We start from the raw sequence: 16,265 nt of genomic DNA, 5'->3' as shown, positions 1-16,265 counted from the left end.
AGAATAATAATTCAGGATGTTGGGATGAGTTTAATATTTGTGCAGAGACAACCCGGCACAGAAGATCCTTATCCTCTGCAGTAAAGAAATCTGAAACCTGAAGCACAATCCAAGTGGCATGTGTACACAGACATCAGAACTGCTGAGTCATGTCCAGAAGAACAATAACTGGATACACATGATAGTTATATAGCATTCCAGAGTTCACTGTTACATAGTGTTCCAGTGCCACACATGCACAGATTCCTTCATAAAAATCTATCAGATTTCAGCTGATCTGTACGGGCCGTGATGTGTGTCTGTATTGTACTGTTTCTAACTAAGGGAATGGACAGGGTTATTGGGAGCACCCTGGAACTATGATGGACTCTTACGTCCAAACGTCATATGACTTTCAGATCATTTAATGTTTCAGTTTACCGAGCACTCTGTCTTTCAGCACACGTGAACAAAGTGTACAGAAAATAATCACCATCTTGCTTACACAGGCGTGATTGGCAGGTATGCTTAGGTTTCTGCAAAGGGACCAGCCATGGCATAAAGAGGAATGTTGTATTGATTTTATACTGATTATACTTAGTAATCTAATGCGCTATCCTTTTGATTTCTAATCAAATTTCTCTGAGATTTCTAATTTCTCTGAGATTAAATTTGTATTAAATTTAAATTTTAACTAGGGATTCACCAAATCCAGGATTTGGTTCGGCCTTTTTCAGCAGGATTCGGATACGGCCGAATCCTTCTGCCTGGCCGAACCGAATCAAAATCGCATGACTTTTTGTCACAAAACAAGGATAATTTGCATATGCAAATTAGGATTCGGTTCGGTATTCGCCCGAATCTTTTGTGAATGATTCGGGGTTCGGCCGAATCCAAAATAGTGGATTCAGTGCATCCCTAATTTTCACCATAGTTCCCCTAACTTAACTGTATCATACTAACAGTACTCTGATTATCTCAGACTCCATGAACACTGATACATGTACATAAGTGGCACAAAATACAGAGCTGTCAACTTTTCTAGTACACAGTTCCCGGGAGAAAATTTTCCAGGTTGAACTTATGTCACACCCATGTGCAGATCCTCTCCTGAAGCCAGCAAAACCATGTTTGCCTGGATATTGGTAGCAATCATTAGAAATCAGGGGGAATGCAGCAGAGTGACAGGAGACCAGGGGACAGAGCTGAAAATCCCACTACGACTGCGGGGTCTGCTTCCTCTACAGTTACATCATAGATTTAACAGTGTTACATGTATATGTTAACTTTTTTGTTTGAGAGCAGCCACTGCTCATTGGCACCCAACATTACAGGTAGAATCGACACTGCTTACTATGATTACAGCTGTTTAAATGAATGGGGGTTTGGGCTTACCAGTAGAGTTGCCCCCTTTTCTGGAAAAAAATATGGTCTTCCTATATATTTATCTTTTTTCCCTGTTAATAACATTGGGATCAACCATCATTTTTACCGGACAGGCCAGTAAAATACCGGCCAGGTGGCAACCCTAGTTACCGGTGACCTGCCATGAGTTTCGGATATATAGATTTTGAAAACATTGCAGGTCAATGTGTTGTCCTATTTATATTTCTGTGTTGTGCTATGTGCCTCCCCTGCATCACCCTTTATTAATATAGTGCTGCCGAATGCAGGTAGCACCTTATTCATTGGGAAAGTTAAAGGAATTGTTCAGCGTAAAAATAAAAACTGGGTAAATAGATAGGCTGTGCAAAATAAAAAATGTTTCTAATGTAGTTAGCTGTATAAAATGCAATGCAATGTATAAAAGCTGGAGTGATTTGATGTATAACATGTCAGTCAGAACACTACTTCCTGCTTTTCAGCTCTCTTGGTTTACACTGACTGTTACCCTGGCTACCAGACAGTAACCAATCAGAGTCTTGAGGGGGGCCACATGGGTCATTTCTGTTGCTTTTGAATCTGATCTGAATGCTGAGGATCAATTGCAAACTCACTGAACAGAAATGTACCATGTGGCCCCCCTTCAAGTCGCTGACTAACTCAGAGTTATAGAGCTGAAAAGCAGGAAGTTGGATTCTGGCTGTTTTATTAGACATCTGTTCACTCCAGCCTTTATACATTACATTTTTGGCTAACTAACTATATTAGAAACATTTTTTATTTTGCACAGCCTATCTATTTACCCAGTTTTTATTTTCACACTGAACTATTCCTCTAAGGTCCTTTAGCTCCAGACCAGGGCTTTCGTCTGTAGGTGCTTATGGCAGAGACAGAGTACGCCATTTGTAAATGAGCCCTAAATTGTCTGCTGGGTTTAGGAATATCTAGTTATCATACAGCATCTGTCAATTGGAAAGGGACAGTTCATTTTATCCATTACTATATTAAGAAGGCCCTGTCTGGCAGTTTGTAGGTGTAAAATGCCATAGACAGTCCCTATTTATTTGGCCTATTTTGGCTTCTGTGTACTTGAAATGGCAGTGCCTGTTTTGAACAGGGTCAGACTGGGCTGGCGGGACACCAGGAAGGTGTGCGGGACCCTGATGTTGCAGCCTGTCAAATGCAGATATTGAATTTCAGTCTGGGCCTGATACTAAGCTACTTTTTGGGATACTGTAAAGTTCCTTAGTTGGTATAGTCACCAATGGCCCCCTAATTTGCCAAATAAAAAAAAAATATATATATTAAACAACCAAAACTCATGGCACCCTTTTATTGTGTGTCATAACTGAAAGGAAAAGAAACTTGAGACGGTGCAGGGATAGCAAGCAGCTTCAGGGCATAATAAAAATGCTTGCAACCACTTTATTGCCCTAATTCATGTGTGCAGATTGTGTGTAGAATAGAGCCAGCACTTAACTAAAGCCTATTACACATATCGTAGTCTCACTTTATTATTACAAAGGTTAAATGTTTTGATTGTCATTGTCCTTTCACCAAAAGGATAAAGCATATACTGTATTGTTAAAACAGCTATGTTTTCTGACTGAAGTAGAATTGATACTCTTATGCTTGCTTTAATTGTTTTTTTTATTTTCATTGTTATATATCAAATTTTCTTCTCTATATGGGCATTATGTGGACAGCACCCAGCCTTCTATCACACACACAATTGTTGTGTCAAGATTCTATTTAGGAATGCATCAAATCCAGAATTCTGCCTTTTTCAGCAGGATTTGGATTCAGCAGAATCCAAGTGCCTGGCCGAACCAAAGCCTTAAAACTACATGACTTTACATCTTGCGAACACAGAAATTAGTAACTGAAACTATTAAATACCCATAAATATACCATTAGAGGGCACCGTGGTGTTGTTAATACCAGACATGTTTGTAAAGTCTGCACAATTATTTAAGACAGGCTGTATTAATTTCTAATGATGCAGTTAGGAGCACACATGTGCAAAAGAAACATACGGCCATCCTGACACCTGCTGGTTAAAGAAGACTTTGCAGAGGTTTAAATGTCACATGTTTTGGCTTTCCTTCTACTTTTTATTTGGGTTAGCACCCCCAAGTGATTGTATTTAGTTAGCAGATACTCCAGGCTTGTGCAGTTTTCTCCTTTAAATTAGACCTATATCAAACCAGATTAGTATCTGCTACTATCAGGTTTTGTTTTCTCTACAGGCCTATATTGCCCCAATTGGAACAACTACACATTATTTATAGTAACTACTGATCTCCTAGTGTAACATAAGCCTATGGGGGCAAATTCGCTAAAGCGTGAAGCGCCTACTGCTAGCATAAATTCGATAGCAAAGTGGACCAACTCTAGCGCTACTTCGCACCCTTACGCCAGGCAAAGTTGCGCAGGGATGACGTAACTACACTAATTCTTGGCTTTGCCACCTCAGACCAAACGAAGTGCAATAGAGTAGATAGGGATTGCTTCAAAAAAAGTTAACATTTTTTCTAAGTCCCAAAAAAACGCTGGCGTCTTTTCATTTTTTAAGGGTGATAAGCTAAAAAAGATCATAAATTTTTTTGGGGGCACCCTCCTTCCCCCCTACATTTCCTAACATAAGGCACCTAAACTATACAGTGGGCACACGTATAGGGCAAAATATCAACTCTATTTTATTTAATGAAGCTTTCCCAACCTTGTGTAGTGTAATGTATTTGCTACTGCATATACGTCCATTGTACTTTAACTTGGCACCGTATGCAAATTAGGCATCAATAGCGTAACTTCGCTTTGCTTGAATAATTAACGCTAGCGCAACTTCGCTACTGTTCGCCTCCCTAAGTGCAACTTCGGATTTTAGTGAATAAGCGGCGCCCTGGCGAAGTGCGGCGAAGGCGTCGCTAGCGCATTTTTGCTGCTTGGTGAATTTGCCCCTAAAGGTGGCCATAGACGTAACAATTACGCTCTTTCTTGGAAAAGATATTTCCAAGAATGATCATTCATTTCAACACACAAGTAGAGCTGATTCGTCAGATATACAGCAGAAACAATAGCATTCTACCTGTATCTGACGATTCAGCACTAACAATGGCTGACGTTTGGTTGCCTTCAAAAGGCACCCGATCAAAATTTTCCATCCAGCCCGATTGACTAGCCGACCAATATCCAAGTCTTATGCAGATATTGGTCGGCTGGTTTCCCAACATACACGCACTGAATATAGAACGAAAATTTGTTTCATACGATAAAATCTGTGTGTCTATGGCCACCTTAAGTAACGATAATTTTAAAAAAAATTAAAAACAACGCAAATTGTCTCAGAATGTCACTCTCAAGTTAATTTAAAGGTGAAATCCCATTTAAGAATGGCATGTGAAGTTGTAGTCACGCAACAACTTTACAGCTGTTTTTGCACAAATTGACTCCATTCATTCTAAAGCTGCTCCTTGCATAAATTTGTTTGTTGTTGCTAGGTTCACATCGCCTCATCTTTCACACTGCACAAAGTGCATATATTGATGCAGAGGAACCCTTCCATGTGGCAGTAGCTCCAGGGTTCCTGGATTGAAGCAGCCAAGTTGCGTCTAAAGAATTGGGCATAGGTGTAATTTTGATGGCCAATGCTGTAATCACCTGCCATAAATCCCCTGCCCAGTTATTCCCATGCACACAGATATTAGAAAGATGTATATTTAAAAAAAGAGAAACAGAAATAAACTCTGAAAATAATACTTAAATGTCTTTATACATACACACATCAGTACACTGTAGCCATTAAAATTTTCCATTGTTACAGTCCTAAGAAAGCAGTATAGCAATAAAACAACCAAACATAATTGAACTGTGTCAAATAATTATTTCCCAAATACTGTTCTTTCCAGGGATGAGTAAACTCTTGGATCACTTCAGTGAATGGCTACAGTCTGCATTTCAATTGTAATGGTACTTTAGTGGAACAAGGCCAAATCCACGACACATACTAAACAAAAGAAGGGAATGTTAGCCATTTATTCAATCCAATACCAGCTAAATGATGCATCTAGCCATCCCAGCCAATATAGTTATTTTACTATGGCATTCAGCAGGGCTCTCCCTGCTCAGTGCAATTATATGCTGCATTTGAAACTTAAGTGGTCAAAAACATTGCTGAAATATTTCTGCATCATGATTAAAAATTAAAATATAATTTACAAGGAAAATAACTGAATATAAGCAACATTGGAATTTCCTATAAGAAATAAGGCCAGCAGGGTGTCTGAGGCTCTCCAACATAATGTTTAGCCAATGGCCAGTCGGTATTGCAGTACCATTTATATAAATTGTATATAAAAATAACAGATATGGAGGGGGCTTCCAACTCTCTGCACACATGGATTATCAGAGTAGATTCACTGTGTTAAAACAACACAGGCAATACATTAAAATAATTAAAAAAAAATTCATTATATATGCACAGCGTGAAAGCAAAATAGTGCAATTCCTATCCGGTTTTGTTTCATGGATTAGGCGTAACATGATTGCAGTGAAGGAAGATTTCTGGACAGGATATCATGTCCTTTTTGCTGGCTTTGCGGTTAATTGTTTTTCCCTCTCAATTTCCCGTTCTCTTTGCTGCTCCTGTCTAAGATTTTCTTCCTGTTTCTTTTGCTGTAACTTCAGAGCTCGTGTCTGCAAAGACATAGTAACATAGTAAGTTGGGTTGAAAAAAAGACACGTGCATCAAGTTCAACCTTTTAACTTTTTTTAACCTGCCTAACTGCTAGTTGATCCAGAGGAAGGCAAAAAACCCATCTAAAGCCTCTCCAATTTGCCTCAGAGGTGAAAAAAAATTATTTCCTGACTCCAAGATGGCAACCGGACTAGTCCCTGGATCAACTTGTACTATGAGCTATCTTCCATAACCATGTATTCCCTCACTTGCTAAAAAGCCATCCAACCCCTTTTTAAAACTATATAACGTATCAGCCTGTACAACTGATTCAGGGAGAGAATTCCACATCTTCACAGTTCTCACTGTAAAAAACCCCTTCCGAATATTTAGGGGGAACCTCTTTTCTTCTAATCGGAATGGGTGACCTCGTGTCAGCTGGAAAGACCTACTGGTAAATAAAGCATTAGAGAGATTATTATATGATCCCCTTATATATTTATACATAGTTAACATATCGCCCCTTAAGCGCCTCTTCTCCAGCGTGAACATGCCCAATTTGGCCAGTCTTTCCTCATAGCGAAGATTTTCCATACCTTTTACCAGCTTAGTTGCCCTTCTCTGTACCCTTCTCTTATACAATAATGTCCTGTTTGAGTGATGGAGACCAAAACTGTATGGCATATTCTAACCAGTGCTCTGTAAAGTGGAAGAATGACCCCTTTCTGCCATGAATCAATGCCCCTTTTAATACAGCTCAAGATCTTATTGCCCTTGATGCTGCCGACTGGCATTGCTTGCTACAGCCAAGTTTATCATCTACAAGGACTCCAAGGTCCTTTTCCATAATGGATTTGCCTAGTGCAGTCCCATTAAGGGTAGAAGTGGCTTGGATATTTTTACATCCCAGGTGCATGACTTTACATTTATTGACATTGAATCTCATTTGCCACTTAGTTGCCCAGATTGCCAGTTTGTCAAGATCATATTGCAAAGATGCTGCATCCTGGATGGAATTTGGAAGTAGAGTTTTGTGTCATCTGCAAACACGGATACATTACTTGCAATACCCTTCCCCAAGTCATTAATGGACAAGTAAAATGGACCCAATACCGAGCCCTGAGGGACCCCACTAAGAACCTTACTCCAAGCAGAGAATTAACAACCACCCTCTGTACCCGATCCTGTAGCCAGTTTCCTATCCATGTGCAAACGACCTCATTAAGCCCAACAGACCTTAGTTTAGAAAGCAGTCGTTTGTGGGGCACAGTATCAAAAGCTTTGGCTAAATCCAAATAGATCACATCTACTGCCCCCCAACTGTCCAGCATCTTACTTACCTCATCATAAAAAGCAATCGCATTTGTCTGACATGACCTATCTTTCATAAAGCCATGCTGATTGCTGCTCATAATGCCATTCACTAGGACAAAATTTTGAATGTGATCCCTTCGCAAACCTTCAAATAATTTGCCCACCACAGATATCAAATTTACTGGCCTATAATTGCCAGGCTGAGATCAGGGGGTGTATGCCATCAGGCACTGGAGCCTTGTTTACATTACATTAAATAAGACAATGTACAAATTAATTTAAATGTAATATCACACATGGTAAATAAGGAGGTTATTCTAAAAGAGATACAGACACCAGAAATTAAATCGGTTTTTTTAACATCCATAATAACATTGTATTTATTTTTATTAAAAAATCGCATGCAAGTATTTGCCCAATACTTTTATATTGGCTATCTGATTCCCCATGTTCCTCTATGAGGATGCTGCCATATTTGTGCAACATTAGTCCATTAGCATTAGAAACTCTGACTGACAAGTTGACAAGGGACAGTCAGGTTGGCAAAACAGTCAGGTTTAGGAACTTCAAGTAACAATTAAAAACAAACCTATCAGCAAAAAACAAGCAACATGACCTATAGGTAACTTTTAACGTACATCCATATTTTGAAGAGTAGTTCTTTAGTGTCAGTATCACTTTAAGTCTATGGCACCTCTCGTGACCCAGTACTGCCCCCTAGTCATTTGTTAAGTGGCACCTTCCTTTCATAGCAGATATGGTTGTACTTACTATTTCACTGATCGCCAAAGCAGAATCTAGTACATTATAGGTGTATGAATGATTTTTCAAGTGGTGGTTAACCTTTACATTAACTTTTAGCATGTAAAAGAACGGCTAATTCTAAGCAACTTTTCAACTAGCTTTTAATTTATTTGCCTTCTGACTCTTTCCAGCTTTCAAATGAGGGTCACAGACCCCATCTAAAAAAACAAATGCTTTGTATAAGGCTGCAAAATATATACTTTTTATTACTTGTCTTTCTATTGCGACTCTCTCCTATTCATATTCTAGTCTTTTATTCAAATTAATGCATGACTCACTGCTAGGGTAATTTGGACCCTAGCAACCATATTGCTGAAATTGCAAACTGAAGAGCTGATTAATAAAAACCTAAATAATTAAAACAAACAAAAATAATAATAAAAAATGAAGACTAAATGCAAGCTATCACAATAGATCACTCACAACAACATACTAAAAGTTAATTTAAGGATGAACAAGCCATTTAAAGAAGAACTTACTTTTAATTTTGAAGTCTTCTCGTGCAGCATTATCATTTCCTTCCGAATGTTTACTAGCTTGTTGTGGTAATGCTTAGCTTCTGCAAACTACAAATGAAAAGTATAAGATTCAGGGTAAAGTCAATAGATCCACATTTCACGTTGACACTACAAGAGGCAAATACTTTTTATAGGAACAATGTAACTCCTGTATATGTTTAGTATTCCACAAAGTATTCTCCATTCAGTACAACCCTTAGTATACAACTCCTACTACAGAGGGAGCTTAAAAACAATTCCTTGATAAATATAGCTAGTCTTGTTCAACAAAGGGAACACGGTCACTTCAATACAAAATGTATTGACTAACAGTATTCCAGGAAAGTTTTTCTGAAATATTATATATATTTAATATATTGAATATATATTGCACTCCCCAAGATGTATGCAGCTTGGGAACTTCGGGGGGGGGGGGATAGTGGCCTTTTTTTATTATACTGCAGTATTTACATGAAGTTAGTTTTAGGCATTTTATTTTCATAACCTAGTATGACATAATATAGCAATTACTTTTGTTTAAGGAGAAAAAAAGGGTTAATCATGGGGAAGAGGGGTGAAATTATTAGCCTCCGGGTGATTATAATCATTATATCATCATTAACGTCTTCTTTCCTATCCAGGGATATTTGCTGTGGCCCTGGGGAGTGCACATGTGTGGTACAGCAAGAATTTGTCCTTTTGGCTGACTTAGAGGTTTTATAGATCCCTCAACAAATGAGCAACCCTGAAACAACTGAAAGCCCTCGCAGCTTCCATATCTAGTCAACTTGTATACACTCCCCTACAAGAGTACGACAGAATTAGAACACAAACCAAGTAATTATGTAATATAACAGAAGTTTGTTTTGTTTAATGTTACTTTTGTCTTTTTTGTTCCTTTGTTTATTTTGTTGCACAGATCTGTGAGATGTGACACCGTGAAATTTGATGTGACTAACTACCATATATGTATACACATGACTGACATTTGTAACAGGTTCACAAAACAAAAGTTAAAACAGAAAATAAAGATTGGAAAAAAAAAACAACACACAAACCCCCATAACCCATAGCAACCAATAAGATGTTTGCTTTTAAACAGGTGACCAGAAATCCTACCTGCTGATTGGTTGCTATGGGTTACTGCTGCAGCGCAAACGTAGTGCCTTTTACTACATAACCCCCCAAAGGGAGAACACTTTTTCAAGACAGGTGTAAGTTTGCACCTTGCTTATTCAGATGCCATTTGTAGATCTGAACCATGAAAGTAGTTAGAAAAGCCATTGTAGTCTCATTTTCCATACTCACCAAAGCATTAATATCCAGTATAGAATTACATTCTTTGAACTTTGATATTTCTTGGTCAAGAGTGTCTAGTAATACAACCTGATTTTGCCTGTAAAAAATGTAATACCGTTATATTCAAAATAATAATAATGGACAAAAAGACTTCTTCTTTTAGATGTGTCTTGTAAAATATGTGGCAACTAAAAAGTGATAACTGCTTCTGTGGTCATAAAAAAACCCAAAACCCATTATTCGACATTAACAACTGAAGCCCTATCACAACAACAGGTCACAGTGGCACTACTTGGGGGATGCCAATATGTATGTTCCGTGCACGGAATTGCTCCTTTTTTTCCCTTGGCCAGGGCTCTTTTCAGTAAAACACAGTTTTGTCATCTTACTTTTCACATGCAGCGCTGTCTTAGATTTGCGCATGTGCAGTGGAGTAAAATGTTTAAAATGTTTACTCCACTGCACACGAGTCTAAGTCTGCCCTAAAGGGAAGTAAAATGGTGGTGGTGGAATTTTTCCCCTAAAAGGAATACCGACCCAGGAAAAATTATGAGTTTTTTGATGAAGGTGCATTTGTGGCACCAATATGTAGCTTTAATAAACCATTGATTTCTGCTAGTTATTGGGTTTCTGAGATGTTTGGAAATTAAATGGCAAATTTTAATAACTGGTAGGTGCATATGCAAACATCTTATAGTTACCAGGATATACAGCAATAACAACATACCTTCCTTATTCAAATGCAAGGCAGAAGGGAATCTAGGAAAAAGGCCCTGGATCAAGTCTAAAATGTATTCAACTTTAAGGGTATTTAATGTTATTTAAAATATTAGACGTGATTCTAAGCCTTTTTCCCAGAATTCCTTCTGCAGGATATACATAATAATTCATGGGTACAAATGATATAAGAGCACAACTGTACAACATGTATCTAAATACTAAATCTAGGAGACTGGCGATCAAATCCATTTAATTAGCATTTTCTGTGAAAGTTATATTTTGACACTTTTCTATCCTGGTGAATATTACGTACGTGAGCTCCTGCAGTGCAAGTTTTGAACTCTGAAGACTTGGTAAGTAGTGAGAAATCAGACCTTCACTCAGTTGCTCCACAGCGCTTTTATTCAATGAAAGAAAATCTTCTGGCAGCCCTTCATCAATACTGTTATTCTGTGGTGCTGAAAAAACAACAAAGGCAGAAATTAGATGCAAATACACAATGATTGCAAGAATTAGATCAGATCAATATAGTAGGCAAGCTACTGTACATTGCCTTCTCCATGTGCATTCCCACCAGATAGGAGCGAATAAAGAGCAAACCAGCAAAAGTACATTTTTCCTTACAATATTTCTTATAGACGTTTTTCAAGGTGGTAAAGTACAGACCTGCATTTACACATTAACTTTTATTTCAGTTTTCAGAATCTTCCATCCCTGTGGATGATACATATACTTCTTATTCCACAGTTATGGTGATGGTTAACAGTTGCTGGAGAAATTATGGCATGTTATAACATATTCCAGGTTCACATATATTTCTCAGTATTAAGTGCCATATGTCTAAATATGCTAGCAACATTACTTAAAGGAACAGTAACATCAAAAAATGAAAAGTGTTGTAAAGTAATCCAAATATAATGCAATCCAAATATAATGCAGTGTTGCCCTGCACCGATAAAACTGCATCTTTAGAAACACTAGAATTATTTATATAAATAAGCTGCTGTGTAGTGATGGAGGCAGCCATTAAAAGGAGAAAGGGCTCTGGTTACACAGCAGATAAGCTCTGTAGAACATAATGGTGTTATCCGTTATTCACTATTTAACCTGTGCCATATAGGCTTTTTTAATTGCTGCAATTGCTACACAGCAGCTTGTTTAAATGAACTATAGAAGTTTTTCTGGAGCAAACACACCAGTTTTACCAGATATATTCATTACTTTAAAACACTTTCATTTTTTGGTGTTACTGTTCCTTTAAAGGGCCAGTATCCCTTAATTTTCAAAAATTCTATCTATGGACCAGACCTAAATACGAAAAATGTATGGTCTAAGGTTTCCTCTTGTATCAGTCATTATTTGTAACTAATCTGTATGTCTGATCTATACAGTCTTCTATTGGAGCATGCTGTGGAACATACTGGTTCATTTTTACACCTGTTAATAATAGAAGCTGAATATATTTATTTTTCATGTGCTGCCTTCCTACAAAGATTGGTCAAATACAGCTATTGTCTGACTGCAGACTCGCCCAAATGGCTATTTGGGAGGCCAAACTATTTTAGAATTCCATTCCTAAAAGCCAGTCATGTAAACACCCATGGACCTGGGCCTGTAGGGGTCAGTATGGGGTGAGATGCAACACAAATTAGAAAAGTGCAAGACATGGAACGACTTTTTATTAAAATAATACAGAACAATTCAGAGCTTATATCCTTGTTCAGATATTTCACGTTCAGAGATGGTCACATGCATGGCATAAATACCCACAGGGAGGATATCATACTCATAATTACAATGAATTATAAAGCAACAACATATTCTAAAGAGCTGTACATTTAACTGGAAGAGAATACAAACAGTATGACAAACAGAAGGAAACCAGAGATGGTCACATGCAAGGCATAAATACCCACAGGGAGGATATCACACTCATAATTACAGTAAATTATAAAGCACCAACATATTCTGAAGAGATGTACATTTACCTGGAGGAAAATCCAAACAGTATGACAAACAGAAAGAAACCACTTGCAAACAATGAAAGAAACATAAAAAATGTAAGATATGTTTAGAGGGCCCTACATATGAAAGTTTAATATCTATTGGGTTGGGGGGTGGCAGAAGTGATACACGAGGTATGGATTTGTGGTGGGATTGAACTAAACGGTAATGAGAGACATTATTCAATATTATGGTATGGAATACTGCCAGAGGGAGATGAATAACATGGTTATTTGGAAGTATAGTTGGATAATTATGTTGTTTTTGTTAATTGTTGTGCCTGAGCTCTTGAGTGTGCCCTACAAACTGTATTTGTTGTCCCCTTTCGGTGTTATCAAACAGACCTGAATAATAAATTGTTTGACTCGCAGTACCCTTCATTTGATATCAAATAAAAAATATATATTGTAAGGTTACCAGTGAAATCCATGACACCCATTAAAACGGCAGAACACATGTCATGCTGCAGTGAAAAAAACTGGCCAAGCTCCCTTATTTGGGTCACCCCACAGGCTACTCCCCATTTTCCTGGGCACACAATTTTCTTAAGCATGGACTGATGTCCTTTATGTGAATATTATATAATCTCTGAAGCAATAGTTTCTCAAGAACATTTTAAAGGAGCAGTAAACCAGTGACATAGCGCAACTGAAATACAGAGAGAGATTCCATCAATTGGTACCATCAATCTTCATTTGGCTGTTTTAAGGTTTATGCAAGTTGCTTATGACAGCTGGCGGGGAAGGTTTTCCATAGGACTCAACATCTTGAAACAGGGACAGATAGGAGGTCAATTGCACTCAACCCATTACCAATATATTAAGTACAATGAGACTCCTTTGTGCCTTAAAGGAGAACTAAACCCCCATTGTTATAAGTCCCTACTTACCCCCTCCCTGCCTCCCCCTTGCACAGTCTTACCCCTTAATTCTGACCCCGCTAGAAATATCGTCTGCACAAGCAGAGCTCACGGGCGCCATCTTCTTCTCTTCAGTAATCTTTGTGTCTTCTTCCTCTCCTTTGGCAAATTTCGTCAAATGCGCAGTTGCCGTGAACTGGAAGATTGCTCCAACTGTGCATGTGCCAATATGCCGCTCACTTCATCAAGATTACCGAAAAGAAGAAGATGACACTCGTGAGTTCCGCTGTGCTCACTCTGCATGTGCGGTCGATATTTCTAGCGGGGTCAGATTTCTGGGGCAAGAACTTTAAAGGAGAACTAAACCCCCTCCCCCAATAGAAAAATCCCCTACATAGTACCCCACCTTGCTCCCCCCACATAATTCATTACCCCTGAAAGTGTCCCAAATACATTACTCATGTATCGGTGCAGAGCAAGTGCAGCAGAGCTCATGGGCACCATCTTCCAGATCTTCTTGGGGTACTCTTTGTCAATTTATTGCACTTTTGGCGATGCCCTGTTGCTACAAACCGTGAGACTGCTCCAACTGCTCATGCACCAATATGGCACTCCCTTACAGATGAAAACTGAAGATCTGGAATATGGCGCCCATGAGCTTCGCTGGGCTTACTCTGCACTGATTGGTAAGCCATGTATTCAGGACACTTTCAGGGGTAATGAATTATGCTTGGGGGGTAGGGAGGGGGACAATCTAAAGTAGTAGGTGGGGGCTTTTCTTATTGGGGGTTTAGTTCTCCTTTAAAGGGATACTGTCATGGGAAAAAAAAAAATTTTCTCAAAATGAATCAGTTAATAATGCTGCTCCAGCAGAATTCTGCACTGAAATCCATTTCTCAAAAGAGTAGATTCTTTTATATTCAATTTTGAAATCTGACATGGGGCTAGATATATTGTCAATTTCCCAGCTGCCCCAAGTCATGTGACTTGTGCTCTGATAAACTTCAATCACTCTTTACTGCTGTACTGCAAGTTGGAGTGATATCACCCCCTCCCTTTCCCCCCCCCAGCAGCCAAACAACAGAACAATGGGAAGGTAACCAGATAACAGCTCCCTAACACAAGAGAACAACTGCCTGGTAGATCTAAGAACAACACTCAATAGTAAAAACCCATGTCCCACTGAGACACATTCAGTTACATTGAGAAGGAAAAACAGCAGCCTGCCAGAAAGCATTTCTCTCCTAAAGAGCAGGCACAAGTCACATGACCAGGGGCAGCTGGGAAATTGACAAAATGTCTAACCCCATGTCAGATTTCAAAATTGAATATAAAAAAATCTGTTTGTTCTTTTGAGAAATGGATTCAGTGCAGAATTCTGCTGGGGTAGCACTATTAACTGATGCATTTTGAAAAAAAACACGTTTTCTGATGACAGTATCCCTTTAAGCTGCTAAAAAATGCCTTACCCTTTGAACAAAACAGGGATTGTCTGTCCATATATTGCAATATATTTTTGATGGCCAACTACGTCAAAGTCATCCCATATCTGGCCAGTCCTACACTCAACTTGCTTCTGTTGCTTCATTATACATTTTGCACAGGGACTACGTTTTACTTGCAACTTACTTGCTGCATTCAAGATGAAAACTCCCAAACATGGTTGCCCTTTTATTGGCCACCACTGGGATCATCCGACTGTAGCTGGAAATGGTGGAAGCTACAACATGGAGCTGGCTGCTGCTCCTGTATTACTGTAGTATCCATTTTAATTTACAATTACAGTGCTTTATCATAAGAGATATCAGTTTTCTATACTGCACTGCTTCAGCTAACTGCTTCCCAATTGCTGCTATGCTCTGGGCAGTTCAAATAAATGCAACCCCCCCACGTGTCCAAGTTTTTCGCGCATGCACGAGGGCGTTCTGCACCCACCCCACTGGGGCACTACAACCAGGCTGGCCCGGCATTATCTTAACCAATTTGGTAACTAGGGTCCAGATTACCCTAGCAACCATGCATTGATTTGAATAAGAGACTGGAATATGAATAGGAGAGGCCTGAATAGAAGGATTAGTAATAAAAACTAACAATAAATTTGTAGCATTTGTTTTTTAGAAGGGAGTCAGTGACGCCCATTTGAAAGCTGCAAAGAGTCAGAAGAAAAAGGCAAATAACTAAGACTATAAAAAATAAATAATGAAAACCAATTGAAAAAGTTGCTTAGAATTGTCCATCGATAACATAGTAAAAGTTAACTTAAAGTTGAAGCACTCCTTTAAGCAGCAGTACTGTCACTCGGCCAGCGATCCAATAAACAGGGCTCAGGGCCCAGAACAAGGGCACGTACGTGTCTCATTTAGTGCGCTGTTATGTGTGTTTGCCGCGTGCCCATCACTACGCTCTTCTTCCTCCATGAACCCGAACTGCGAGCAGCTGATCCCCACAAGATAAAGCCAAGAAGCTCAAACATGCAGCTGACAAGGGTCACGTGATCCAGCCAACCCGGAACTAGCGCTTTCACGCTGTGCTGCGAAGACGCCGCGTTACTTTTATAAATAAAGTTCAATTAATGATAGAAAAAAAAAACCACTCTAAATTCCTAGCTCAGCTATTATTGAGACAGGCCGGCGCCTATAACCGAATAAATTATGGGAAGACCACACAGACATGCCTGAGTTCTGAATTTAGAAGCGCTCCCGTTTGGGTCAGGTGACAATTGTTATTGGGC

The 16,265-nt window shown here is 38.9% G+C and overlaps 1 protein-coding gene across 1 annotated transcript; it reads right to left on the bottom strand.

Moving 5' to 3' along the window:
• Positions 1-5,115: 5,115 nt before the first annotated feature.
• On the bottom strand, positions 5,116-16,210 carry LOC108711404 (biogenesis of lysosome-related organelles complex 1 subunit 6). Its single transcript, XM_018253104.2, has 5 exons — positions 15,885-16,210; positions 10,985-11,129; positions 9,961-10,048; positions 8,635-8,721; positions 5,116-6,057 (listed from the first exon to the last, which is right to left on the bottom strand). The coding sequence occupies exons 1-5, from the start codon at positions 15,949-15,951 to the stop codon at positions 5,938-5,940; spliced, it is 507 nt and encodes a 168-aa protein (XP_018108593.1). The 5' UTR covers positions 15,952-16,210; the 3' UTR covers positions 5,116-5,937.
• Between the last annotated feature and the right edge of the window lie 55 nt (positions 16,211-16,265).

Source organism: Xenopus laevis, chromosome 3L, assembly GCF_017654675.1.
Source record: "Xenopus laevis strain J_2021 chromosome 3L, Xenopus_laevis_v10.1, whole genome shotgun sequence".
NCBI classification, from domain to species: domain Eukaryota; kingdom Metazoa; phylum Chordata; class Amphibia; order Anura; family Pipidae; genus Xenopus; species Xenopus laevis.
Note: the sequence above shows the minus strand (reverse complement) of the source record. Positions and strands in the feature narration are given on the sequence as shown.

What these genes read in the sequence shown, in the direction of transcription:
- LOC108711404 (XM_018253104.2), bottom strand. Translation starts at nt 15,951, where the DNA reads ATGGAGGAAGAAGAGCGTAGTGATGGGCACGCGGCAAACACACATAAC. An exon ending in CAGCGCACTAAATGAGACAC is followed by an intron (nt 11,130 to 15,884) that starts GTACGTGCCCTT and finishes TTGTTTTTTCAG; the next exon opens with CACCACAGAATAACAGTATT. An exon ending in AGAAGACTTCAAAATTAAAA is followed by an intron (nt 6,058 to 8,634) that starts GTAAGTTCTTCT and finishes ATGTCTTTGCAG; the next exon opens with ACACGAGCTCTGAAGTTACA.